General features: G+C 34.9%; 1 protein-coding gene across 2 annotated transcripts in view; it reads left to right on the top strand.

Moving 5' to 3' along the window:
- The window catches only part of VAMP4 (vesicle associated membrane protein 4), a 57,822-nt gene extending 35,136 nt beyond the window's left edge, over window positions 1–22,686 (top strand). For both annotated transcript variants that reach the window (XM_074222015.1, XM_074222013.1), the window contains 4 exons: window positions 6,562–6,662; window positions 7,594–7,673; window positions 15,607–15,658; window positions 16,979–22,686. In XM_074222015.1, the coding sequence (XP_074078116.1) occupies window positions 6,562–6,662; window positions 7,594–7,673; window positions 15,607–15,658; window positions 16,979–17,007 (262 nt within the window). In that variant the 3' untranslated portion in view covers window positions 17,008–22,686. The remainder of the gene's footprint in view (window positions 1–6,561; window positions 6,663–7,593; window positions 7,674–15,606; window positions 15,659–16,978) is intronic.
- The last annotated feature ends 4,874 nt before the right edge of the window (window positions 22,687–27,560 follow it).

The raw sequence follows: 27,560 nt of genomic DNA, 5'->3' as shown, positions 1-27,560 counted from the left end.
TTTCTTTTTTTTTTTTTACTCTGAATAATAATCCTGCTCTGGCAGTAGAACCCACTGAGAAAAATTAGCCTGATGATACATTACTCTATGAAATGGCCTTTTGTACCAAGGAAATATCATACTTAACATACTATTGTTAAATCATTGTTGGGGCAGCTAGGTGGTCTAGTTTATAGAGGACTGTGTCTAGAATCAGGAATATTCATCTTCCTGAGTTCAAATCTGGCCTCAGACATTTACTAGCTATATGACCCGGAACAAGTCACTTAACCTTGTTTACCTCGGTTTCCTCTTCTGTCAAATGAGCTGGAGAAGGAAGTGGTCAGTATTTTTGGGAAGCGTTTTTGCCAAGAAAAATCCCAAATGAGGTTGCAAAAAGTCAGACACAACTGAAATGACTGAACAACAACATTTATTATTCTCTTAAGGTTTTTATTCTGATGAATATAAACTATTGCTATTTAGAAAACCTTTATTCTTTAAGATAATATTAGGTTTTTTCTATTGATAATTTTACAAAGGTACTAACTATTATGATACCTTTGTAGTCTCATAATGACTACCCTAGTTCTTGAAGGCTGTTCCAGGATCTAACAAGCTGGAAATTTTCAAGTATAGACCTGGTAAAAAATATTTTTTTTCTGAAGATCAGTCTAACTAAGTATGGAAAGGCTCATTGCCAAGAAGTTGACCAGGAGAGTCAAATTCTGTGGCCCCGAAACAGAAGCACAAAATTGATCTCATGTTTGACCTCATTTGAGGTCAGAATGATACCATATTTGATCCTAGGGGTGATAACAGAGCCAGTCAAATTAATTGCATGGGTGATATAAGACTTGACCTTTAAAAGGAAAATCATTTTAGTGGATGAATGAGAAGAGGGCATATTTGAGAAATGATACAAAGGTGAAATCAATAGGTCTTGGCAACAGATTAGATTTATTGATTGATCGATGGAATTCTCTCTACTTAATGTAGAAAATTTCTATGACTGGAGATAGGCAGTTATTTTACAGCTTACTGGTTTAGAGTTGACTGAGGTCAATAAGAAGTTTACAAGGAAGGCTAATGTAAAGCTAAATCCAGTTCCCCACCCTTGTTCACTGTGCTCCTTAACTCCCTCTTAATCTTTCAGTCTTTCCCTGTCCTGCTTCTTCCCCTCAGTGGCAACCTCTTGAACAATGGTAAACCCAAGATTTCCCCTGCTGCTCAGTTTTGTGGTGCTTGGTTCAATTCCAGAATTACTTGTTGTAGCTCTGGGTTGAGATTGGGAAGAATCTCTTTTCAGAAGTATCATGCCAAGTTTTCATCATTCATTACTGTACAAGCATTTTTTTAAGCACCTACATGGGCCAAGCACAGTGCTAGATTCTGGGTTTCCTGAGATGAAAACATTTCCCACCCTCAAGAAACTTCTATTGTTTTGGAAGAGATAACAAATACTTGTGTAGGATAAGTAGACATCAGTGATAATAAGTTGTGAGTAGGAGAGTGATATCTGGAAGTAGACTGGAGTCAGATTGTGGCAGGCTTTATATGCCAAGCAAAAAGAGTTTGTGATTTATAGTCAACAAGGACTTTGGAAGTTTTTGAGTAAGAAGATGACCTAGTCTGTGCATTAGGACGACTCTTGGGCAGCTCTAAGGAAATAAAATTGATTGAATCTGCAGGTCCATGGAAGAAGCTTTTGCCATAAGTCATGGTAAGGAGAACCTGAACTAGGGTAATGGTCATGTGAATGGAGAGAAATACATGAATGGGAAAGCTAAAGATCTAGAATCAAAACAACTGAACAGCTAGACTTGAGGAATTCAGAAGTAAACCTGGGTGAATGAAAGGATTGATGTAGTACAGATACTCAAAAGAGAGTTGGGTTTTGGGGAAAAAGATAATGCCTTTGGTTTCACCTATGTTGAGTTTGAGATGTCTTTGGGTCATGTTTCAAGGTGTCCAAAGTGTTCAAGGTATTCCCTTTTTTGAGCATTTGAGAAAATTGCAGGAGTAAGGGTGCAGCTTCAGTCACTGGCTGGGTAGATCTGGTCTCATCTTCTAGGTGGGGAGGCTTGTTTTAAGGTAGTGGGACAGATTGCCTTCCAGTTATTCTCTCTTTTCAGAGAACTTTTCCTTCTAGCATAGATGAGGCAAAATTGGCATGCCAGAAAGTTTTCAACATCCTTCTTAGATCTTTTCCCCATGGTGGATTATCTATGCCATTGTTGGCATGAGTGATTGAGTCTTGACTGTCCAGAAATGATTAAAACCAGAACTACTTCAGTCTTTGCCGTGGAAATGTTAGAGTCATTTCTTAGATCAGTTTTAGTGGATCTTATGGTCGGCAAGAATACTCTTTACCCAGTTTGAAACTTGCCAGATATACCCAGAAGAAAATAAAAAGAGAAATAGTCTATTGGCCTCAAATAAGTTTGCTTGGGAGATGGTAATGAACATCATAAAGTTAAATAAACTGTAAAGCACAAATACTAGATTTTTCCTTTGTTTTTCCATCTGTAAATGAGAGTAAAAATAGCATAGCATAGAGTTGTGAGGATCAAATGAATGAATGTCCTTTTTTAAAACCCTTTATAAATTTGAAAACTTAATATAAATGCTAGCTGTTATTATTTAGTGACTCACTTGATTTGACTCAGTTTTTATGGTCTTATGTATTATGGAATTTTGTATATTGCTTAAGATTAAAGTTAATTCATTTGGAAAGGTAGCCTTTATCGCTACATTTTGTTCTATCAAGTCAAATGCTTTTCAATAGTTGACAAATTAGTCATTGGGATCTTATATTCTCAGTATTGTACCCCCTGCCCCCCTCCCATGTGTGTAACTGTGCAAATGTAGTCTACTATGGAATATTCTGCACAAAAGTATGCCTATTCTCTTTTCCTAAATCTATGATTCTTAAAAGTTTATAGAGATGAGAAAGGTGGCCAGTAGATTATTTGATCACTTTTTTTTTTTTGGTTGCTTTATTTTGGCTGGGGTTTAGGAGTGAAGAGATAATAGTCTTTTCCATGATGTTTTTTTTTTTCAAGTTTTAGGAAGACAGTGGAGTTAAATGATTTGCCCAAGATCACACAGCTAGGTAATTAAGTTTCTGAGGTCCGATTTGAACTCAGGTCCTCCTGACTCCAGGGGCAGTCCTCTATCCACTGCACCACCTAGCTCTGCCCGCCCCCCCATGATCTTTTTGATTGTTTTAGATTTGTCCACTCTGTTGTAGATGTCTTTAAAATTGTATTATCTTGAAAGGCAGTGGAGAATAATGAATGTTTCAATTGCCTTGGAATCAAGAAGACCTAAGTTCAAATCTCATAATACATCATTTTGATGATGTGGCCCTAAGTCATTTAACCTTTGTGCCTCAGAAAACTCTGTAAGAAGAAATGATGACCATTTTGTATTGGTTGGGGGAGTTCCTCTCTAGGAAACCATACCAGTGAAATCATAGAACTAGAGGGGAATAATTAATAATGAATAATAATAATAAATAATCTGTGGGTTTTTTCCTGTGTATTTATTTAAACAGTTCCTTCCCCCTTGCAATTTCTGCATCTTAAGCATCATTGCCAATTCTCTATGTGATCCATGAGTATTATAAGGTGACTTCCAAGTCTGCTAAGCAAAGGTTGCTATAAAAATTCTGATCAAACTGTTTCAATTTGTATGTATTTGTTACCTTCTTTACAGTTTCTTTTATTGGGATGAGTTGGATCCCATTCCAAGAGCTAAGTAGGTTCATCTTCCCCTCAACTGCTTTTTAGTGTTCTGTCAGGGAGTACTGTCTTTGCTAAACTGCTGAGAAAAGCTGCATCCTTTATCCTTTATCCTATACTCTATTCCAATATTGCATCTCTTCTTTATCTTCTCTTAAAAAATAGTGGTGAAAAGTCAACAGCTTATTTAAATAAATTTAGATGGAGCTGTTATAAGAAATATTTCATAAGTTAGGTATTTTTAAATCTTTAGTTGAGAAATATTGATCCAAGTCTATACTTGATACAGCCTCTGCATACCTGTATAGTACTTTACATTGTGATCTTTCATAACTTAGTTATTGATTAGGATGGGGGGTTAACCTATGCTTTTGTGCTCAGCTGTTGTTGGTTCACATAGTAGTCATTATTAGTCCTGTGATTAAGATGTGCAGATCAGGGTATTCCCATCCACCTTATATGCTCGTGTGTGTGTGTGTGTGTGTGTGTGTGTGTGTGTGTGTGTGTGTGTGTGTGTGTAATTGTTTACATGTTGCTTCTTCTGTTAGATCATAAATTCCTGAGGGCAAGGACAGTTTTTGCCTTTGTATCTTCAGCACTTAGCATAGTGTCTGAAACACAGTAGGTGGTTGTTGATTGACTGACTCTTAGGAATCTTCAAGAGTCTCTGAGCAAACTGAGGAGTAAATATAGAACAAAGGAATAGAGTTCTTCATATCTGATTAGACTTTAAAAATTTCCTTTCTCTAATCTACTTACATTGGTGCTTGCAATGATACAAGGTCTACCAGGGAAATCTGGTAGGAAGAATGACCAGACCCTGTGGCAAGATAAATTCAAAATGGGTACAGGACTTAGAAAAAAGGATGATACCAGAAGCTAATTAGGAGAACATAGAATAGTTTATCTGTCAGATCTATAGAGAGGGGAGGAGTTTATGATCAAACAAAGAGATGCAAAATGGGTAATGTTGATTACATTAAATTGTTTGCACAAATAAAAACCAATGCAGCCAAGATTAGAAGAAATGCAGAAAGCTGGGAAACAATTTTCACAGCTAGTGTTTCTGATTAAAAACCCATTTCTAAAATATATAGAGAACTGAGTCAGATTTATAAGAATACAAGTCATTTCCCAACAGATAAATGTCCAAAGGATATGAACAGGCAGTTTTCAGATGAAGAAATTAAAGGTATCAAGTCATATATCTAAATATAGGTGCTCTAAATCATTATTGATTAGAAAAATGCATATTGAAACAATTCTGAGGTATCATTCACACCTGTGATGGGCTGAGATGATTTTTAAAAAAAGGAAAATAAAACTGGGAGACTGTTGGTTTAGCTGTGAACTAATCCAGACATTCTAAAGAGCAATTTGGAACTATGCCCAAAGGGCAATAAAGCTGTGCTTATCCTTTGACTCAGCAATACCAGTACTAGGTCTATATGCTAAAGAGATCATAAAAGGGGGGGCGGGAAGAACCACAAGTACTAAAATATTCATAGCTCTTTGTGGTGGCAAAGAATTGGAAATTGGGGGGATGTCCATCAATTGGGGAATGGCTTAACAAGTGATGGTATGTGAATGTGATGGAGTGCAATTGTTCTGTAAGAAATCATAGTGGCTGGACTTTAGAAAAGCATGGTAAGACTTCTATGAATTGATCCTGAGGGAAGTGAGAACATTGTATACATTAATAGCAACATTTTGAGATGATCAACTATGATAAATGCAGCTCTTCTCAGCAGTTCAGCAAAGATAATTCTGAAAGACTTGTGATGGGAAATGCCATCCCACATTTAGGAAAAAAACTATGGAGTCTGAATATAGACCAAAGCATCCTGTTTTCACTTTTTAAAACGTGTTTTGTTTTTTCTTTTGCTCATGTTTTTTCCCCTTTAGGTCTGATTTTTCTTTCACTACATGACTAATATGTAAATATGTTGATTTTACACATATAACCTAAAACATACTACTTGTTGTCATGGGGAGTGGGGGGAGAGAAGGGAGAGTGGTAGAAAAATATGGAACTCAAAAACAACAAAAATGTGAATGTTGAAAACTATCTTTACATATAATTGAAAAAAATACATTAAAATTCAAGAGAAAAAAAAATGACCAGAGATGCAGAGGAAAAAGTCCTTTAAGACAAAAGATAGCAAACTCAGCAGCAAATGGCCCAGAAATGGGCCTCTAGTGTGGCTTGAACCAGATCAACATGTAATTGGGAAAAATGTAAAAATAAATAAAAACATAATGGAGTATAGATAATATTAATTTGAAGTTTTCTATATTAATATGTTCATTTCTATCTGAGTTTGACACTACTGTACAAGATTCGAAGGTAACAAATAGTACATAATAATCTATACCAAATGTCTCAAAGTATATAACTTAATTTTGTAGAACAGTGATATCAAATGCAAATAGATTTCCTTTCCTTTCCTTTTTTTTTTAAAGGTTAAATGACTTGCCCAAGGTCAGACAACCAGCAAATAAAAAGAATCTGAAGTCATACTCAAACTAGGGTCCTTCTGACTACAAGACTTGTGTTCTATCCACTGCACCTCCTAGCTGCCCCCTAGACACAGATTTTTATGACTGTATATTGTCCTAAAAACCACAAATTAATATCTTCTAGATTATATTTTATTTATTTCCCAGTTACATTTTAATCTTCTTCCTAGTATTTGACACTTCTATCCTAGAGTCTACCAGTATGGATAATATTGTGGTTTTGAGCATTCTCTTTTTATCACTTAGTAAGTAGAAAAGTTTTATTCCCAAGGAGAAATGATTTTTTTGTCCTCTAAGCCCATTTTTTTTAATCTAGTGTACAGAATCAGGTGGATGAAGTAATTGATGTCATGCAAGAGAATATTACAAAAGTGATTGAAAGAGGAGAGAGACTGGATGAGCTACAAGACAAATCAGGTTCAGTTACTTTTTCCTCTTATTTTGATGTTTTAGATTTAATTAACAATATTGGAATTAATAACTTAAAATTAAGAGTTAATATAATTAAATATTATGATAAATTAATATGATTAAGTGTTGTGTCAAGATTTTCCTAAGTTAAACATTGGTTTAAGTAACAGTTTTACTAACCCCTTATTTTTCATTATTCAATGTAAATCAGCTTTCTTTCAAGTATTTACTTGATCACTTCCTAAAAAGTGGAGATTAAAGTTGAGTGAAAAAGTTATCTTTTGAATAAGCATCTTATTTTCTTCTAGAATTCTGATAGTCTTTGTTGGCTAACTAAAGGAGTCAGAGGCTTCGGATAACTTAAGCTCACTAGTTACTTCTCAGCAAGACAATGTCAAGCCATTCTGCTGTTCATGTTTGTTTTGTTGGTCCTGGTTGGTTTCTTTCATTTATCCACAGATTTTCCTTCTTATTTTGTAGATAGTCTGTCCTTTATACATTTGTTTGAACAAGAAACTTGTTTATCTAAAATTCACTGGTTTGGCCCAGTTCAGTTTCTGGCATTCGCTAGCTTATAGCTCATTTTCTTGTTTAAACTTCAAATTACTTAAACACTTAAGCCATTTAACTTTTAAATAATATTTCCTCACTGAAGTTGGTACCTGTGGTGAAAGATTTGTAATCATTTATTTAGCAATCATTTATTTATCTCCTATTTGTAAAGTTATGCCATAGTTAATATAAATTAAAATATAAACAGACCATAATCATTTGAAATTTTCTTATTTGAAATAGATACTTTGTGGATGATATTAAATTAATGATTAAGAGGAAGTAAGTTTGCAGAGCTAGAAATTGATGTTTTCTTGCCTGTGTGTATCTGATAAAGAAATCTTGCTGGTTCTTTTAATCACTCTCTGTCTCTTCTGTGATTTAGAAAGCTTATCAGATAACGCAACAGCTTTTAGCAACAGATCGAAACAGCTTCGAAGACAAATGTGGTGGCGTGGGTGCAAAGTGAGTACATGGGAATGTGATGGGTTATCGTATAGTGAAGTAAAGCTTACAAAAGATAGGATAAATTCTATTGAGGCAATGAGAAGCAAAGAGAATTCAAGAACAGTTTCAAAAGCTGAGCCACACAGTTCTTTTTAAAAATATAACACAATGGATCTTTTCAATAGCTTATTCCCTCCAGATAAATTTATCATGTTAGAAAAACTGTAGCCATCCTGTGTTGTTTTTTTTTAATGTTGTGCCTTTCTTCTGATGACTATTCACAGATGTAAGAATGGATCTTCCTTTTTATAATGGAATGTTTTATTAAAAACTTAATTTTGAATGTCAGTGCAATGAACTGAATTGTTGTTCGTCTATTTTTCAATTGTGTCTGAATCTTCATGATCCCATTTGGGATTTTCTTGGCAAAGATACTAGAATGAGGGGAAGCTAGGTGGCACAGTGGATAGAGCACTGTCCCTAGAGTCAGATGGATCTGAGTTCAAATCCAGTCTCAGATACTTAATTATTACCTAGCTGTGTAACCTTGGGCAGATCACTTAACCCCACTGCCTTAAATAAAAAGAAAAGAAAGATACTAAAGTGGTTTACCATTTCCTTCTCTAATTCATTTGACAGAAGAGGAAACTGAGATGAACAAGACTAAGTGACTTACCCAAAGTCACACAGCCAATAAATATCTGAGGCCAGATTTGAACTCAGGAAGATGGGTTTTCCTAACTCCAGATTCAGCATCTAACCATTATATCACCTAGATGCCGCACAATGAATTGAACTTGTTTAGTTATATTTAATTTAATTTCAACACTTAAAATACCATTACAATTTTCAGTCCTTCCCTATAAATCCTTATCAGGAGTCTTTATTCGTTCTTTTCTCCTATTTATTAATTGCTGCCTTTTCTTTCAATATCACATTCATTTCCAAATGTATTTGTTTCCCCACTCATAACAGTGATCAAAAAAAGAAAAAATATTCAGCAAAATGAGCCATTTTATTGGTCTTTTTTGCCAGTATATGCAATATTGTGAATCTGTAGTCCCCCACCTAAATATTTTACAAAAACATGGGAAGAAATGATATTGTTATTTTAAATGAACCACCAGAAAAGAGAAGAAAAATAGAAAATATTGAAATCAATTATTTGGCAAGTTTATTTTTAACAAAAATCTAGGTATCCAATATTCTTCCAGCCAGTTCTACCAGTCTCAAAAAAAATTTTTAATAGAGAAAAGTATATTTACAGAGACATTCCTGCAGAAATTTTTATGTGAACCATTCATACCTCTTTAATTTAGCGTGACTACCAAGCATTAGAGGAAAAATATATTTTTTATGCTCAAATGCTGACTTTGAAATTTCATGATGGTAAATCCCTCACTTCTTTCCTTGACCTAGTTGTCATTCTTGGCTCTCTTGAGAACTTTAGAGATTCATTCCTTTTGTTATAAGTGCCTGTTACAGACATAAATCACATTTTCAAGATTAGCAATACTTTTCTGCTTTCACTGCCCATTGCCTCCCTGGCTGACATTTTGTTTTGCCAAACCTCAGCTAGAGCTACCTCTCTATTCTTGCTTTCTCAACTAACTACTGTAATGGTGGTACAGGGAGAATGATCCATCTAGGAAGAAAAACCAGACAAACATGTAAGCTCCAGACCAAGGCAGCTCTGGCTTTTATGCTTTTATGCATTTTAGATAATCCAGATTTAAGTATGTACAAGTTCTACCTTCTTAGGAAACCTTCAAAGAGAGGCTTTGGAAAGCATACTCTGATTTTGACGATTTATACTTTTTTTTTTGGTTAATGGTTTGAAGGTTATCAATAGAAAAGAATTTAATTCATGTTTCCCTACCCTCCACATACTCAGGACAAGACCTAAAACATAGAATGAAAAAACAAGAAAAGCATAGAAAATCAGTAGAATGATTCTGCTAGATCTTTTCATTGTTTTTACCCTACAATTTGCAAATGAATCTTGAAATATAACTCAAGCCAATCGTCAAGGGATGTGTTGAAAGCTTCAGTAAAGAAAAGACAATTTTATAGGAAGATCAGGAAGTGTAGAGCTAGAGGGTTTCAGCTTAAATCCAGGACCTGCTTACTTTTTGTCCTTATGAAATCCTGATTTTAAACAGTAAGGTTTATATTGCACTTTGTAATATGTTTTCTTTGTTTCCATTCAAGCCCCACAACAGTTCTGTAAAGTAGGTTTTATAAATATTAATGTTACCATTTTACATATTTGGAAACTTAGATTCAGTGAAATTAAGTTACAGAGGAAGTGGCTGAGCCAAGATTCTGAGCCCAATCTCGTTGTGAATCCAAGAATTCTTTATGGTGTATTACACCACTGCTTTTTTTTTATCTGTAATGAGATTCTAATGCTTCATTGACTTTTTTTTCAAGTGGGCAAGCTTCCATTGAAGATTACAAATAAACACTGTGGCTTAATTTTTCTCATTTATACAATGAAGCTGTTTATTTTTTTTTTATCTCTAATCTTTTAACTTTAAATCCAATTGTATTAACTGAAACTTAATTACAAGATCTCTCCATCTTTGCCTAGAGTTCAAGATTGGTCTGTAATATATTAAATTACAACCAATTTCATTATGGAAACGATTTAAAGGAAAGAGAGATTTAAAAAAAATAAATTTGAAATAATTTTTACAAAATAAGTGAAAATGATTACAATTAGAAGAGCTTTTCGATTTCTTTTTTTCATTTTCCTGAACTTTAACTCTTAGTTTAAATTGGCCCCTTTCCCTTTCTTTCTCACACATAGATACAATACTACTATTGTTTCATTTAGGTATTCTCTGGCAGGGTTGTATATTCCAAGAAGAAAACCCTATTCATTGAAGTGTTTTAAAAGTTATGTAAGAATTTCCTTTCCTATCTTCTGAATTTTGAATCTAGCACAACTTGACAGCACTTTATGTCTTTTGAGTAAAGTTATAAAACTCTTAGAATTTTGTTCCACACCAACTTAATGTTCAGACAAAAATTGTTGAAACACTTAAGTTAATAAAATGTGTAAACCTCACAAAGTTTATGAATTCCCTTTTTAGTACTAAGCAATCAGTGGGACATTTTCAAATGCATGTAAAGAGACTATCCTGATTCAGTCAGGTTCCCTTGGTATATTAGACTTATTGTTGAAATGTGATATATAACTTCTTTCAAATTGCTTGCTGTTTTAGGGAAGGGGAGGGAGAAAACTTGGAACTCAAACTTAAATTATTTTAAAAGTAAATGTTCGGGGCAGCTAGGTGGTGCAGTGGATAAAGCACTGGCCCTGGAGTCAGGAGTACCTGGGTTCAAATCCAGTCTCGGAGACACTTAATAATTACCTAGCTGTGTGGCCTTGGGCAAGCCACTTAACCCCATTTGCCTTGCAAAAACCTAAAAAAAAAAAGTAAATGTTTAAAAATTGTCTTTTGATATAATTGGAAAAAATAAAATACTACTGTTTTAAAAAGCTGGAATGTAAAACACTCAACAGTTAGCAAAAGAAAGATGTAGTTACCCAAAGCAAGAAGATAGTCCACAAGGCTGTGCATCAAGGACCACATACTAATTCAACTGAGCTCCTGCTTCTGAACTCCATAGCCTAGTATGCCTCCATGCTAGGCTGAAGAAGCACTCAGGATTGTTTTGATTCCAGCCACCAGGAAATGATGTCCTCTGCCCTCGGCTTTATTCCTCTGAGTCAATTAGGTCTCAAGAATGGGTTCAACAGTAACCTTTAAGTTAAAGTTAGCCTTTCTCAAAAGTTAACGTGGAGAAGGGAATTGAAGATGATAGAAATATTTACTCAAGGACTTCTATTTAAAGTCACCAAAAAAGTCAATTTATGAATTCTCTTTTAGTATTTAGAAATAAGAGGGACTCTCTCAAATACACACACGTGTGTGTGTGTGTGTGTATTTGAGAGAGTAAGGATGCTGGTTTGCCACATCCAGTGAATTACATACAAAACTACTTCTTACCATACTCTTCCCTCTCCCAAACTTCTCTGTTTCTCTGCGATGCCCCCCATCCTACCATCACCCTGGGTTGCAGCATTGACATCATCCTGAACTCGATTCTCATTCACATCCTCATTTCTGCTCAGCATACAAACTTGCCAGTTCTACCTCCACAACATTTCTCACATATTTCCTTATCTTTCTACTCAAAAAGCCACTACTTTAGTTCAGGCCTTCATTTCTTACCTGGAGGATTATAATAGTCTTCTGGTTGATTTCTCTGCCTCACATCTCTCCCCACACTTAATCCATCCTCCAAAAAAATCATTTAGGAGAAAAGGTTTTCCTAAAGCAAGTCTGACTGTGTTAGATTGTTACTTATTAACCTCAAATGGTTCCTTATTATCTCTAGAATCAAATTGAAAAGAGTTCTCTTGGGTATTTAAAACTCTTTCTGTCTGGTGTTATACTACCTTTCCAGCCTTATTGTACATTCTAGGTAAGGTCCTCCACACCTCTAGACAAGGTCTAGTGGTCTTCTTACTCCTGCCCCCCCACCAGTTTATTCACCCCAGGTTTATACCATTTTATGTATGACTTTTGTTGATTCTCCTATTAGAACGTAAGATCTTGAGAGTAGTCTACACATAATGAACACTTAATTAATGTTTGGGGATTGGCTAGTTAACATTAGTGAATGATTTGTCTAGGATCACCTACACAGAGGATGCGATGTTTGCTGAAATTAGAACCAGTTTTGTCTCCTATTTCACTATCTCCTTAGGTAAATCACTTAATCTCTTCATCTGAAATCTTTTGTGGAGAACATTATTGATAGCCCCCAAAATGAAAATACAAATATCATCAAGGCTATGAAAATAATTTAATAAAAATTGTTATTCACTTTGAAATAAGTGCTATAAATATGCCCTTATTTCTCTCCTGTTTGCTCCAGTTGAAATTTTACATTCCTTTTAATATCACTATTTATCCCTTTATTCAGACAACCCCATGGAGCATTGCTCTAAGTTTCATAGTGTTATTAAATATGATAATCAAACTGCACTGTAAAATCTTTCTTCCCCCCCCACCCCAGTCCCATGGGTCTAGTTTCCCAACACTCATACGTTCTATGCCCTTTCTGAGCCTGAGGACCCCAGTGGTGCCTTCCTTCCCTTTTGTTCTCTGCCTATCTTCTCAACATTCCCTCCTTCTGGCTGTGCTCTATGACTTCCACCCCTGGCTCCTTTTTTTGGGGGGGGGGGGGTTACAAGGCAATGGGGTTAAGTGACTTGCCCAAGATCACACAGCTAGGTAATAAGTGTCAGAGGCTGAATTTGAAACCAGGTCCTCCTGACTCCAGGGCCAGTGCTCTATCCACTGTGCCACCTAACCGCCCCTACCCTTGACTGTTCTGCTTAGCCCTTCACCTTCTTTTAGACTTTCCATGATGACAAGTACCACCGCTGTCCAGGTACCAGTTGCCCCCTGCCTCTAGCTCCCAGTGTCTTTACTTATTCTCTGTTAAATTCAGCCCAGTAACACATCTCATATATATATTTATTATTCCTACACTATATTGACATAAAACATAACCTGTAAAATCATCTTTTCATGAAACCATCTGGGGATATGCCGATAATCCAGAATTTTATCACTCCTTTGGAAGAAAGGCAAAATATCTAAAGCTGATTCGTATCAAATAGTTGGGTTTTTTTAAAGTCAGTGTGGATTTCACTTAATTTCTTACAACACAGATAAGGAACTATATTTTCTTACCTAAGATCACTTATTCAAAGTGTTTTAAATGAAATGAGTAAAAACAATTGCAATTGGGGAACGTTATGATTTTTTTAATCTTAATTTAGTTTTAGAATTTGAGGAGTAAAAAAGGATTAAAATTAAGTTTCTACTAATATGTTTTTTAATTAAATGTTTTAATTAAAACATTTTAATATTACTATTACATGCAATTCAAGAAATTATTTTAAAAACCATTTTAGGCAATGACAACAAATAATAAAAGATTTACATTTCAGTTTTTTTTTTAAAGAGTGATAAAATACTAAGAAGGAGTAATAGAGAGAATGAGTGATAAAAATGCACATGGAAAATAGACAAAATGATTTCCAGACAGACATTTATGTAGTTCCATTAGTTCCCTCCACCCTTGGGGCTTTTTTAGAATATTATGGTTAAAAGCTTAAAAACCATGATGCATTTTCACACATGGAGATAACAATTACTTTAGTACTTCCAATGAACTGGATTAAGTTCATTTATCTTAAGACCAAAGATTGCCCTTCCTTGGAATCATATCTTTAATCTTCTCAATTCTTGACAAGAAGAATTTGATTTAAAATGATTCCATGGCCCTTCAAGATTCAACCTTGTGCAGAATATTATATTTATTAAGGTAGCAAAGTATACTTGTTAAGTAAAAGATTTTACAAATTTTTTTTTTAGGTTTTTGTAAGGCAAATGGTGTTAAGTGGCTTGCCCAAGGCCACACAGCTGGGTAATTATTAAATGTCTGAGACCGGATTTGAACCCAGGTACTCCAGACTCCAGGGCTGGTGCTTTATCCACTACGCCACCTAGCCACCCCTATTTTGCATATTTTCAACAACATGTGGTGAAATAAATTTTAATCAATGAAAAAACCCATTCCTGAGGCATTCTGGTTAACAGATTTTTTTATTTTGAGTTTTACAATTATCCCCCTAATCTTGCTTCCCTCCTCCCATCCCCACAGAAGGCGGTTTTTTAGTTTTTACATTGTTTCCATGGTCTGCATTGATCTAAGTTGAATGTGATGAGAGAGAAATCATATCCTTAAGGAAGAAAAATAAAGTATAAGAGATACCAAAATTATATAATAAGATAACAGGTTTTTTTTTTCTAAGTTAAAGGTAATAGTCTTTGGTCTTTGTTCAAAATCCATAATTCTTTCTCTGGATACAGATGGTATTCTCCATTGCAGATAGTCCAAAATTGTCCCTGATTGTTGCACTGATGGAATGAGCAAGTCCATCAAGGTTGATCTTCACCCCCATGTTGCTGTTAGGGTGTACAATGTTTTTCTGGTTCTGCTCATCTCATTCAGCATCAGTTCATGCAAATCCCTCCAGGCTTCCCTGAATTCCTATTCCTCCTGGTGTCTAATAAAACAATATTGTTCCATGACATACATATACCACAGTTTGTAAGTCATTCCCCAATTGAAGGACATTTACTTAATTACTAATTCTTTGCCACCATAAACAGGGCTGCTATGAATATTTTTGTACAAGTGATATTTTTACTCTTTTTCATAATCTCTTAAGGGTATAGACCCAGTAGTGATTTTGCTGGATCAAAGGGTATACATATTTTTGTTGCCCTTTGGGTGCAATTCCAAACTGCTCTCCAGAAAGGTTGGATGAGTTCACAGCTCCACCAACAATGTATTAGTGTCCCAGATTTCCCACAACCCTTCCAACATTGATCATTGTCCTTTCTGGTCATATTAGCCAGTCTGAGAGGTGTGAGGTGGTACCTCAGAGACGCTTTACTTTACATTTCTCTAATAAGTAATGATTTAGAGCAATTTTTCATATGACTATGGATCACTTTGATTTCCTCATCTGTATATTGCCTTTGCATACATTTGACCATTTATCAATTGGGGAATGGCTTCCTTTTTTGGGGGGAAATTTGAATCAGTTCTCTTTAACAGAGATTTCACTGTGATTTTTTTTTTAACTTTACGGGAGAAGTTATGTGATACAGTGGATAAAGGATCGGCCCTGGAGTCAGGAAAGTCTGAGTTCAAATCCAGCCTCAGACGCCTAATAATTCCCTAGCTGAGAGACCTTGGGCTAGTCACTTAGACCCCCATTGCCTTGCAGAAACAAACCAAAATAAAAAATCCCAAGTTTTCATGGTTTCCTATGCTTTTTGCTGTGTTGCAGATGAAGGCCATCATGGCTCTGGTTGCTGTTATCCTTTTGCTGGTGATTATCAGTGAGTATTGATCAATCTTGGGGAAGAATGTTGCAGAATATCCATTGGAATTGAGTTTAATTTGCTTTTTATTTTTATCCAGTTGATGTATATAAAACCAAGTTAAAAGCTCTTCTTACCTTGTGCTCTAGACCATAGTATGAACTCCACCCTGCTGCTTAACTTCATATATTCCTTTGATGAAAATTATGTTTTTCAAAAATTGTCAAGGCATTTCATTACTGATACTGACATTTGATAGTTTTATTTACATAGACTTTTTCTTTTTTGAAGATTGACTAAGAAAATTAAATATCTCCATTTTTTACATTTATAAAATAAGATTATTTTTGCTTTCTTTGTATATTTTGTAGGGGTTTTATGATTTTTTAAATTTGAAATTTCCTCAAGACATTCTTTTCTAGAACTATTATTTCACATTTATTAGTTATTACTAAATGGCATCTCCTTGGATAAGGTTAAAGACAAAAATTAAAAATTAATAAAAACAAAACAAACCAGAAACCTTTGCCATACCTTCTATTTCACTTTTCAAAGGTAGGCAATCAAATGTAATGTTAATATGTCAAATTTTATCCATTCTTTCTTGCTCCAGATAGCTAATCAGTTGCCACATCATGTCATTTCTACTTCAAAAGCATCTTTGAATCCTTTCTTCACTTGCCTGGATTACTGCAGCAGCATTTTAATTTGATTCCCTGCCTCAAGCATTTCCCTACATGAATCCATCTTCCACACAGCTGCCAAAGGGATTTTACCAAAGCTTAGGTGTGACCATGTTAACTCCTCCGCTCATTAAACTCTGGTGACAGTTGATCAATTGTAAATTCCTGTATTTGTCATTTAAAATGCCTTGCAATTTGGCCCCAGTGTAGCTTTCCAACCCCTTAAGGAACTAGCCAAATTGTCTCCCATCTCTCATCTCTGGGCCTTTGCACTAGTGAACCCCCTTGCCCCAGGTACATTCTTCCTCAACTTCTAGCTTTAGAATCCCTAGTTTCCTTCAAAATTTAGCTCAATTTCTCTCTTGTATGCTCTCTTTCCCCTAACTGCTATTGTTCACCCCATCCCCAATGCCTTTTGGTGTTTTGTTTTGTTTTGTTTTGTTTTGTTTTTTTGGTTTTTGCAGATGTCTACATATATCTACATTTTGTAGATGTACAATTTTATAGAATTGTTTCCCCAATCAAATGTAAGCTCTGTGAGAGCAGAAATTTCTTTCCTTTTATTTTTGTAGTGCATTTGCTGGGTGTAGTGGGCACTTAATAAATGCTCCTTAACTGATTGACATTCTGTTGATTTTTCTTTTCTCTCTTCTAGTTCCTATTGTCCTGAAATATCGGACTTGATTCTGTGACCAGAGATCTCTAATAAACCATTTCTGGGACAATTTAAAAAAAAAAGAAGATTGCTGCATAATTTAAAGATAAATATACATGACTTTGGAAAGTGTTTTTTCTCAAGAAGAGGCAAGTGTCCTGTTCAAATTGGAGCATTGACAAATTCCCGATTAGCATCCTCTCCTTTACCAAAATATGCTGTCATTAATTTATTTTTAAAAGAAACATCTACTTTGCCTTGTTATAGATGCCTAATTTGAAACTAGATACTTGCCAATACATTATTTGTATATAGAGTTAAACGTTGATGATGATATTTATAATTTAACATAACTTCCTACTGTAAATTAGAGAGGGAGGGATTTATTGCATCAAGTTCAGGGATAGGATGGGAGGTAAGAGATGAAACATTATGTAAAAAGGATTGGTAACCATTCAAGTAATGATCACAAAGTGTATAATTTTTCTCATGTAAAAAAATTAGATTTTGGAAATGGTTTCCATTATTTATGGCGAAACTAATGTTTTCAATACTGCTACTTTCAACTGTGACTAAAGACATTCCAGTAAACCTATTTTGCCTGTATGTAGAATCTGTGACAACTTTTTTTTTTTTTTTTTTTTTTTTTACTTTGGGGCTATAGTTGATCAATCTTATAGCACAGCCTTGGATAATTAAGGCAGGAAATGAGATTGAAGGAAAGGAGAGCATCAGTGGAGTGTTTGGGAATAACAACTTCTACCTATGAGCACATTGCAATAAAGTAATAATTGGAGAGAAGCTAAGAGAAAATGAATAAAAGAGATCTATAGTTACTCAATTTGTTCTAGCATTTTACCCTCAACAAAGCCTATTTTCAGAACTAACAAGTAGCAAGAATCAGTTGCTTTGACTTTGACCATCTTTCCCTGTTCAATATCTGTCTTCTGGTAGAAGTCCTAATTTGCCACGAGGTGGTCAAAAAGCAAGCTGCAGAACCTAAGAGAAACCCCCAGGAGCCCAAGTAATCCACATATGGGATCATCTGTACCTTTAAAAATCACATGCTGGCTAACATTGAAAGTTTAACGTTTTTCTTGAACTATTTTCACTTAATAAATAATTAAAGACAGGTTATGAGATTCTTTTTTAAACCTTAATCTAAGTTGTGCCAACATAGTTGTGTTCCTTTATGCAAGCCAAAAAGGAAATAAAAAATCTATTTAAAAGCATGGCGGAGTTCCACGATGAAAACTGAATGATTTTACAGCAACTTTGTCCATGCATCCTTCTGTCTAGAAGGCACATCTTCACAAATTTTAAATATAAAAATAAGTTACAAAAAGAAATATAGAAATTTAGTTGCTTAGTGAATTTTATTGCTACAAAATATATGAAATACAGAATTCATTTTATTTAATTTGATAGGTCAGAACTAAAAAGAGCTGTTCTGTTTAGAATGGAGAGAATGATAAAGAGAGGAAGCAGATTAAGGGACATTCAGGACACCTGCAAGTGATGAACATACTAAACATGTTTGCTGTATTTTATAGTTTGCTAATAGCACTTTTAAGAACCATTTCTAGGGGCGGCTAGGTGGCGCAGTGGATAAAGAACCGGCCCTGGAGTCAGGATTACCTGGGTTCAAATCCGGTCTCAGACACTTAATAATTACCTAGCTGTGTGGCTTTGAGTAAGCCACTTAACCCCATTTGCCTTGCAAAAACCTAAAAAAAAAAAAAAAAAAATTCTAATTCCAAGGATAAATGTCTATATACTATGAATGTTCTCCAGCTTCCTTATCTTTTTTCAATACCAATTACAGAAACTTGGATTGGAATTCAGCTGACAAAAGAAAATAACTTTACCTTTAGTTTTAAAAGCAAGAAATTGAATATTTTTACCAAAACAGCTAATGGCTCTGCATAAGACATCGATGCTTATTTAGGCCAATTTTAGAATTGAATATCTTGGGAGCTGGGTATTCCCTTCATTAGAAATCTTAAGCAGAGATTCAGTAGTTAATTGGAAAATGTAAAGGGGCTTTTTATTTCAGATGGGTGATTGCAGAAGTCCCTTTCAAGATTTTGAGAATAACTAAGTGTGCAAAATAATGATTTGTGTTCATTATTTAAGGGATTTGCAAATCCTGGCATTGAAGAAAAAATTTACACTTAGAATCAAAATGATCATCATGGATATTTTCATTAAATTGTGTAGTAAAGGCAAAGAATATTTCAGGTTGCATCCAGGATCTGCATTTCCAGTGTTAACTTTAGTGGAGTGAATGTTACTACTATTAAAAAATGCTATAAAAAATAAAAGAAATATTTATGAGTTTAAAAATGTAGTTACAGTTTGCACTTTCAGATATTGTAGAGTTGGTGCCAAGAGATTTCAGGGCCATCACAATGGTGTTAATTTGCATCTTATCCTTATTTCCCTGCTCATGATTGCCCATTCTGTTTTTTAAATGACATGTTTTGTGATGCTTTTGGTTATAATTTTACAGTCATATCCCATCTTAAAGTGAAGAAAGAGGAAGAAAAATGTGGTTCTGATTAGTAGTTTCCCCACTCCTTCCCTTGGCTACTCCTTTTTCTCATTCATCAGCTCAGCTGGTCCTGCACATGACTGGAGGTTCATTACCACCATCTGGGATATTCAGGAGCAGTGGGTGTCAATAGGAAGAAAAAGAGTTCTGCAAATGCTGGGTTGGTCATAATCCCTGAAGTCAGTGACTCCTCCAAATGACCACATGGTCTGCAAAATGACCTTAGTTGTATAAAGCACAACAACCTACTGGAACGTTATGTTTATAACAGTTTCATTAGCAAGTTCTTCATTGCAAGATGAATGCCCAGACAAACTACTCAAGCACATATAACTGGTATTTTTCTTGTAAACAGGAATTTATTTTTAAATAACAGGATGTTACATGAAAAGTTGTGAAGTATATGACAGGAAAAGGTAATGTAATCAGTTAATGTGCATTTAAGTAGTTCATTTTAGTGACATTGGACATTACTGATTTTTACACTGAATGTGGAAGTTACATTTTCTTGAAAAGTTATTGTGTCCAGTTTTTAGTATTCCTTTCTTATACATCTGACAGCAACTTTTTGTAAGTCTTTAGATATCTTCTCTGATTTCTTTCTATTTTTATTTGTCTTCATATTCTCACTGGGTATGCCTTACAATTCAAACCATGACTGATGATACCTCAGCTCATCTTTTCCCAACAATAGCTTACATTTACACAGCAATTTATGGTTAACTGTGCTTTTTTCAGAGCACTGAATTGTGAAAGGCGGTGCAAGTGTTGTCCCCATTTTAGACATGAGAAAACAGTCACCAAAAGCATTTCAGTAACTTTATCTTATAAGCTGGGAAATCTCTTGGTTCCCTTCTCCCCTAAAGTCTTGCCCTTGATACAGAATGAGTTGTCTGATTTCTCCTCTACTTTTCATTCAAAGTTCTTAAGAGTTTTCTTTGTTCATATAGCCAGATTCACTTTTTCTACTAATTTACCTGTTCTCTTGCACTTTGCTCACTCTACCTTTACCTTCAGCAGCAAAATATTTTATGAAAATATTTCTTATCCATCATTTTAACTTAGTCACTTCTCGGAACTCCTTTTGGTCTCCTTTTTGCTATCTGCACACATTAAATTTCTCCCGCTGGGATACTTAGATTAAATCTCCACTTATTCTGTGATCTCCTAACCCTTACTTAAATCCTATCACAAAAATTGCATCTCCATAAATCTGTCCAAATCCAACCTTCAGCAACTCTGGGTTTTTCAGTGTTAAATGTTTGACTACCTTTTACAATTAGCATATTTCTTCACCTTTAGTTGGGGTGAAGGATATGGATAAACAATTACTCTTCTGTGAAGCACTTAACATTGCAGTTGCTCATTATAAATGTGTTGTGAATATATATTTAAACCGGTTAAGAGTATTTTTCACTTGCTGACTTGTTGCAATTAATAAAGTGTTCAAAATTTAAAGGATATTCAGACATAGCTAGCTAATGCCCTTTATTATAACTATAAACGTGAGCCAATGTTGTGAGTCAGGGAAATCCCAAGGTAATCAGCTTAACTACCTGAGAGAGTAAAGTTGAAGCAGAGTTGATCCAAAATTCTCCTTTTTGCTTTTGGAATATAGTTTTCTATCCGAAGAGTGAATATGGTTCTTTAATGAACACATTATATTTGCAACAAAACAAAAATGGTACTGAAGGTTTAATTCAAAAGGGAAAAACCTAGTTTGTCTTTCCTACAGGCTGCCCAGTGTTTACATAATTCAGATAAACAGCATCATGAATTAGAATGAAAATGAGCTGTACCTGTATAGATTTACCCTTTTCCTAAGATAGGGCTATGGGTCTCATTTAGATTTTTCTTAGAAGTAGAATTGTTGATTTTTTTTTTAAAAAAAATTTCCAAATACATGTAAAGGCAATTTTTTAACATTCATTTTTTAGATTTTTGAGTTCTAAATTTTCTCCCTCCCCTCCCCCTTTACTAAAAGAGTAAGAATTTTAAATAGGTGATTATATGTACAATCATGGAAAACATTTCTATATTAGTCATATTGTGAAAGAAGAAACAGACCAAAAGGTAAAAAAGATAAAATGATCATATGATTTTCTCTGCATTCAGACTCCCATCATCTTTTTTTTCCTATGGATGTCAATATGAGTCCTTAGAAGTTAGTTGTTTTAGATTATTATATGCTAAGAAGAGCTAAACTGTTTGTAGTTGATCATCACACAACATTGCTTTTTACTATATACAATGTTCTAGTTCTGCTTATTTCACTTTGTATCAGTTCATGCAAGTCTTTCCAGCTTTTTCTGAAATCTTCCTACTCATTTCTTGTAGCACACATAGCATGCTTTCATATACTACAACTTGTTCAGCCATTCCCCAGTAGATGGGCATCCTCTTAGTTTCCAATTCTTTGCTACTACAAAAAAGCTGCTATGAATGATTTTTGTACCTGTAGGTTCTTTTCCCTTTTTTAGGATCTTAGTAGTGGTCTCACTAGATCAAAGGTTATATACAGCTTGAGAATTAAAGATTGCTAGAAATCGAGGGAGACTTAATAATTACCTATATTATTGGCTTCCTCATTTTACAAATGAAGCAAAAGAGGCCTAATGGGTTAAATCATATGTTTAAATCACTCAACTAAGTTAGATGATTTCAGGATTCAAAGCCAAGTTTCTTGACTAATCTTCATGTATATGCACTCAGGGAGGAAACCTTAGATCTCCTATTCATCAATCAAAATCAAAGTATGGGAGACAAAACCAGAGGAGAAGGCCAAAGGTTTTCATAGAAAGTCATCAAGACGACTGAAAACTAAGTAGGAGTTGACCTTTTGCTCTTTACTTACTTGGAAAATATATTTGGTTATTTAGCCTTTAAGGAAAGCCTGTACTTTGTAAAACTATGGTTAAAAATAAGAGAATTCCATTTAAGGCATTCATTATATTCATTACAAATCAAAGGTTAACAACTGAATATTTTGAGACTACAGGATAATATTTTGCAGACATTTACTATTGGGAGGTGCCTTTGATCAGGAATAGAAGAAAGTCAGATGTAAGCAATAAGAAATGTCAAGTACTTTGTTTATGTTTAGATAAAAATGTAAATATTTTCAATGTAACATTAAATTTAGCCCTTTTGAAAAGTTGCCTTTGTTGTGTTTTAAATTGTAGTTGGGGGTGGGGGGTGGGCAGCTAAGTGGTGCAGTGGATAGAGCACAGGCCCTGGAGTCAAGAGGACCTGAGTTCAAATGTGGCCTCAAGACACACACTTAACCACTTAATTAGCTGTGTGACCTTGGGCAAGTCACTTTGACCCCATTGCCTTGCAAAAATCAAAAATAAAATAAATTGTACTTGGGGGAGAAGAACATGTCAAGGTGTGTTCCTGGTTCCCAAATTTGCAGTTTTTAGAACAATGTTGTGAAAAATGGTCCTCAGCTGCAGGAAGAATCATTTTAAATTCTTCACAGTAAACAGTGAAATAATTAGCTAGAAAAACAAACATTTTGTTTAATTGTATTACATGATTCTTGTAATTTGAAAGTCTACACATTATTGCTCCAGTCAGTTCAACAAACATTGAGCACCTGCTATATATAAGACATGATGCTAAGTGTTGAACAAAAGATAAGACCCTTGCCTTCATCATAGTGTAATATATAGTAGAGGACTATGACACAATCAGATAATCAAACTAATTGCATGCAGAAGAGAAGTGTTCCCTGCCCCTTTGTTAGTCACCTGCCAGCCATTTAAATCCCATTTCAAATGTTACCATTTCTCTAGAACTTTCCTTAGAGTGGAAACTGTCTTACTCCAGTAGAATTCATTTTCTTTAGACCTTAGACCTCTTGTGTTCTTCCTTTATAGATTTTTGTCACCACCACCCCCTCCCAGGAGAAGAGAGACTATTTTAGAGTAGAGTATCTCTTAGTAGTTACTGTAGGCATTTAGGAAACATTTCAAAGTCAGGTTCCACCTTCATGAAATTTTTCCTACTCCTTTAGCTACAAGTGGTTTCCACCTTAGACTTTTCCTGAAGAACTTTGGAGCTCTTCTTTGTTATTGCATTTTCCATTGTATTATACTCATGTGTATTTGCCACATTTCCGATTCCAAGGAGTTTATAATTCCCTAAGAGACAGAACCATGATTTTCAAATATATATATAGTATATATTTTCATAATGCAATATATTGCACATACTTAATGTTCAAGAAGAAATGGATAGATATTTTTACTATGCTAGATAAAAAAAAATGGTAGCCATAACTTTATACCATTCATGTATACTGGAATAAAATGCTATTTGTGCAATAATACAAAATTATTGGCTCTTGGAACCAAATGCCCAGGTCCTGAATTCAGATTCCTAGTCTTAGCTGAATTAGCAAAGTTTGTTTTGTTAAGTAGTTGCAAATAGTTGACTGCTTGAGGTATCTGACCATCTGCCCTTTGCATACCTTTAAATAGTACAAGGGTCAGAGAGAGGCAAACTGAGTATTCTAACCACCATGTAAGTGTCCCTCCATCCCCCAAATCTTAAATTTCAGGGGTGATTGAAGTAGCCCCAAATAGTTTTAAGTCTCAACTAAGAGTTTTCTTCAAATACAACTAAATGCATGGACATATGTCAACATCTGTCCAGGTGTGACAGATCAGGAAATAGAGGGACTCTGGCTTTGTCACATGGGGTGCAGAATTTTAGGTCACTTAGAGGGACAGCAGAATGAGTATGGGTCCTTTAAGCCCATTTAACAGCCTAAGGTTTGGACCTGAGAGAACCAGAAACCAACCACTCTGGCAGTGTATATACATTGGCACTTCTTTATAAAAACAAATCACTGGCTTAAGTGGGAGTAGTTTGCTGATAATCTCTCTCATCTGTGTTTGAAGTATTTATAAATTTTGCCATATATTTTTGATCTTAGTTTTATGGACTTTCTGATACATCAAAACAAAACATAATTCTAAGCAGATGCCTAGGATTTCATAGAGATAGCAAAGCACAAAGAGAGCTTTCACCTAAGAAACTAGTCGTTACTATTGGCATAGGCTAGTAGCCAATAAACAAAAATGGTATTGGTTTCATTTGACATTTATTTACATATTTTAAGGGTCTCCACCCAGTAGCTGGAAATCTACCAGTAGCTTTAAAACTTCAAGTGGTAGACTTCTAATCTGACTACTGCTGTCAGCAGCTTCCTTTTTAAGATTTGCAGGGATTCTCAGGGAGGCAATCCTGGTCCAAAGCAACACCCCTTCCCTTTCTCTAATGAGAAATTTTATTGTCAGAACACATCCCTCATACTTAGGGACCTTGTCCCTCCCTGCAATCCACCTTCTCCACTACCCTGAATTGAAAAGTAGCTTCTTGGCAGCATGATGATCCCTTGACACACCTACCCAAAAATGGAAATTATATATGGTTTGTTCATTTCTATCCTGGATATGTAAGTAAATTGCTAGGGCAAGTGACTTAGGAAAATCTAGTCCTGTCCTTAGAATAGTATATTGTAGTCTTTTGGGAGGCAGTCAAAATTTACTTTTCCTACAACTACAGTTATCCTAACCACTGGTATCAGTAATTTAGGATGTTTCCCTCAATATCACAGTCCAAGTTCAGACAACCATATATTGTAAGAATTTGTCATTTATTTTGTCTCTTTCATCTATGTTCTGCAATAAATACTGGATTTTTGCTTACTGTCATTGATGTTTGAAATCCAAATATGTTATGTTACTAAAGGCAGAGCGTCTTTGTGTTTTCTTCACTTTGGTGTTTGACAGAATTCAGGACATTTTTTAAAAAAGATAATACTTAGAAAAACCACATTGTTTTTTGTCAACAATAAAAGGACTAAAGAAAAATTCTAAAGTTGCTGTTAACTGCTTTTTGCTATGCTGCTGATTTCTGCCCAGGTGTTTATATTACTAAATAGCTAATGATACAAGCTTGACAAAGAGGAAGAGAAAATTTAGAAAGTTAGGAAAGTAGGAGAAGGAAGAAATAGTTATTCTGATTTCAAAATGTTAATCATCATCTACAGATGGTTTATCCATCACTACTGTCAATGACCAGCGAAGTATTAAAGTGGTATTGGTAGAATTAACATACCAGGATCACTGGACCAACATTAATTTTTCTTCACTCAACCCTCTGAGAGTCTTTAAATGTTATAGTAACCAGTGGGCCCAGGTCAGTTAAAGCTTAACTAGAACTGTGTCTCTGTAGAAGACCTATAGTCAGTTGTAATGACTTTAGCTTGGGAAAGCTGCCAATAAGACTTAGGGACTACCTCTTGGATTTTGGTGAATGATCACAGAGAGCAATGAACAGGTAATGTATTCCCTGTTATTGTAGTCATTACAGTGTTATGAACAAAATGAAAAACCAATTTATATGTGAAAAATAATTCCTGTGAGAAAATGTGACATGTGCACATATGAATTCTTGCTTTCTTTGCATTAACAAATCTTTGGGTAAGTATAAGTCATAGATACAGGCTTAGAAGAGGTATTTTCTTTTGGAAACATAGTTAAGTGGATCAAATTGAGAAAACCAGAGGGAATCATGGCAACAGAATTTATCTCAATTCTTTAGTAAACTCAAGCTTCATATGACCATAATAGTAAGTCATTCAAAGAAATTTCATCACCCTTAACCCATTAGCTTTATAAAGTACCCCAAATGGCAAAACATGGCTATGTTTGTAGTATGTTGTTGTTATTGAGTTATTTCAGTCATGTCTGACTCTCCATGATCTCATTTGAGGTTTTCTTGGAAAAGATACTGGGAATAATTTGCCATTTCCTTTTCCAGCTCATTTTACAGACTTGCCCAAGGTCACACAGCTAGTAAGTGTCTGTGGCTGGATTTGAACAAAAACCAGAAAGCATCCATAAATAGTAAACAATTGTTCTTTCCGTTGAAATAAGTTCCCCTCCCTCAGGGACAAGCAATCCTTCATACTTGTTACTACCTTCAGGTTGGTATTCCCCTTGTATTTAGTTATGTTTCCCCAAAAATATTAATCACATTCACAAAAAATAACCTTTTAAAAGGTTAAGGATGATTGTGAGGTAAAAGGTACTCATTTACTTCTTTCTACAGAATTTACTTCTTTCTACAGACAAAGCTAAAAAGTGGGGAACCTGGAGAACAGACTTAGTGGGACACTGATCTCCCAAGTATTTAAGGGGCATCTGGGGGGATTAAACTTGTTTTGACTAATACCAGAGGAAAATATTAGAAGTAATTGATGTAAGTTTTAGTGAAGCACTTTTTTGCTCCATGTAAAGAAAAACTCCATAGTCAAAAGTGTCACCTAGAAGTAGAATTGGGCTGCCTTGGATGACTGGGCTCTCCTCAAGAGAGAAATTCAAGCCAATGCAGTATAAACACTAGGTATGTGGTAGAGGGACTCCTTGTTTACATGAAGTTTGGACTGAATGACTGAACTTAGATGCCAATCAGTACTGATAAAGCAAATATAAAATAAGAGATAGATTGGTGGCAATGAAAAACAGGGAAAAAATTAGCCAGCCCAACCCTGGAGTCTAATGAAAGAAAATAGAGAATATTGGGCTGTAGCTGGCATTAAAAAAAAAAAGTATCTTCTAGTGTTATTTCTCCCTTGTTTCTAATGATCATGATTACCACTTTCTTTGGACTTTCTTATACCTAATTTATTTGGTGGAATTCTTCCACTAGCCTTTACTTTTCATTCAAGTTGTGATTATGATCTCCCACTTCACAATGCACTTCCCCCCAGCTCCATAGACCTCTTCTTTTCCCCTAAAACTCATTTTTGTCTTCTAGTCCCATCTCCATTAACAAAATGTCATCTTCCCTTTTTGTGGTATTCTTACTTGAGAAATGAAAACTTTAAATCAACAACCAACTCTTTGGCCAACTCACATTAAAAGTGCCCTAGTTTGTTCACATTGGTTTCCTAGGCATTTTTCATCTCATTGTTTGTTCCGAAAAGTCTATTTCTCTTCCTTTCGAAGACTA

The sequence above is a fragment of the Macrotis lagotis genome, chromosome 2 (genome assembly GCF_037893015.1).
Source record: "Macrotis lagotis isolate mMagLag1 chromosome 2, bilby.v1.9.chrom.fasta, whole genome shotgun sequence".
Classification (NCBI taxonomy): Eukaryota; Metazoa; Chordata; class Mammalia; order Peramelemorphia; family Peramelidae; genus Macrotis; species Macrotis lagotis.
This window is presented reverse-complemented; position numbering and strand designations above follow the sequence as displayed.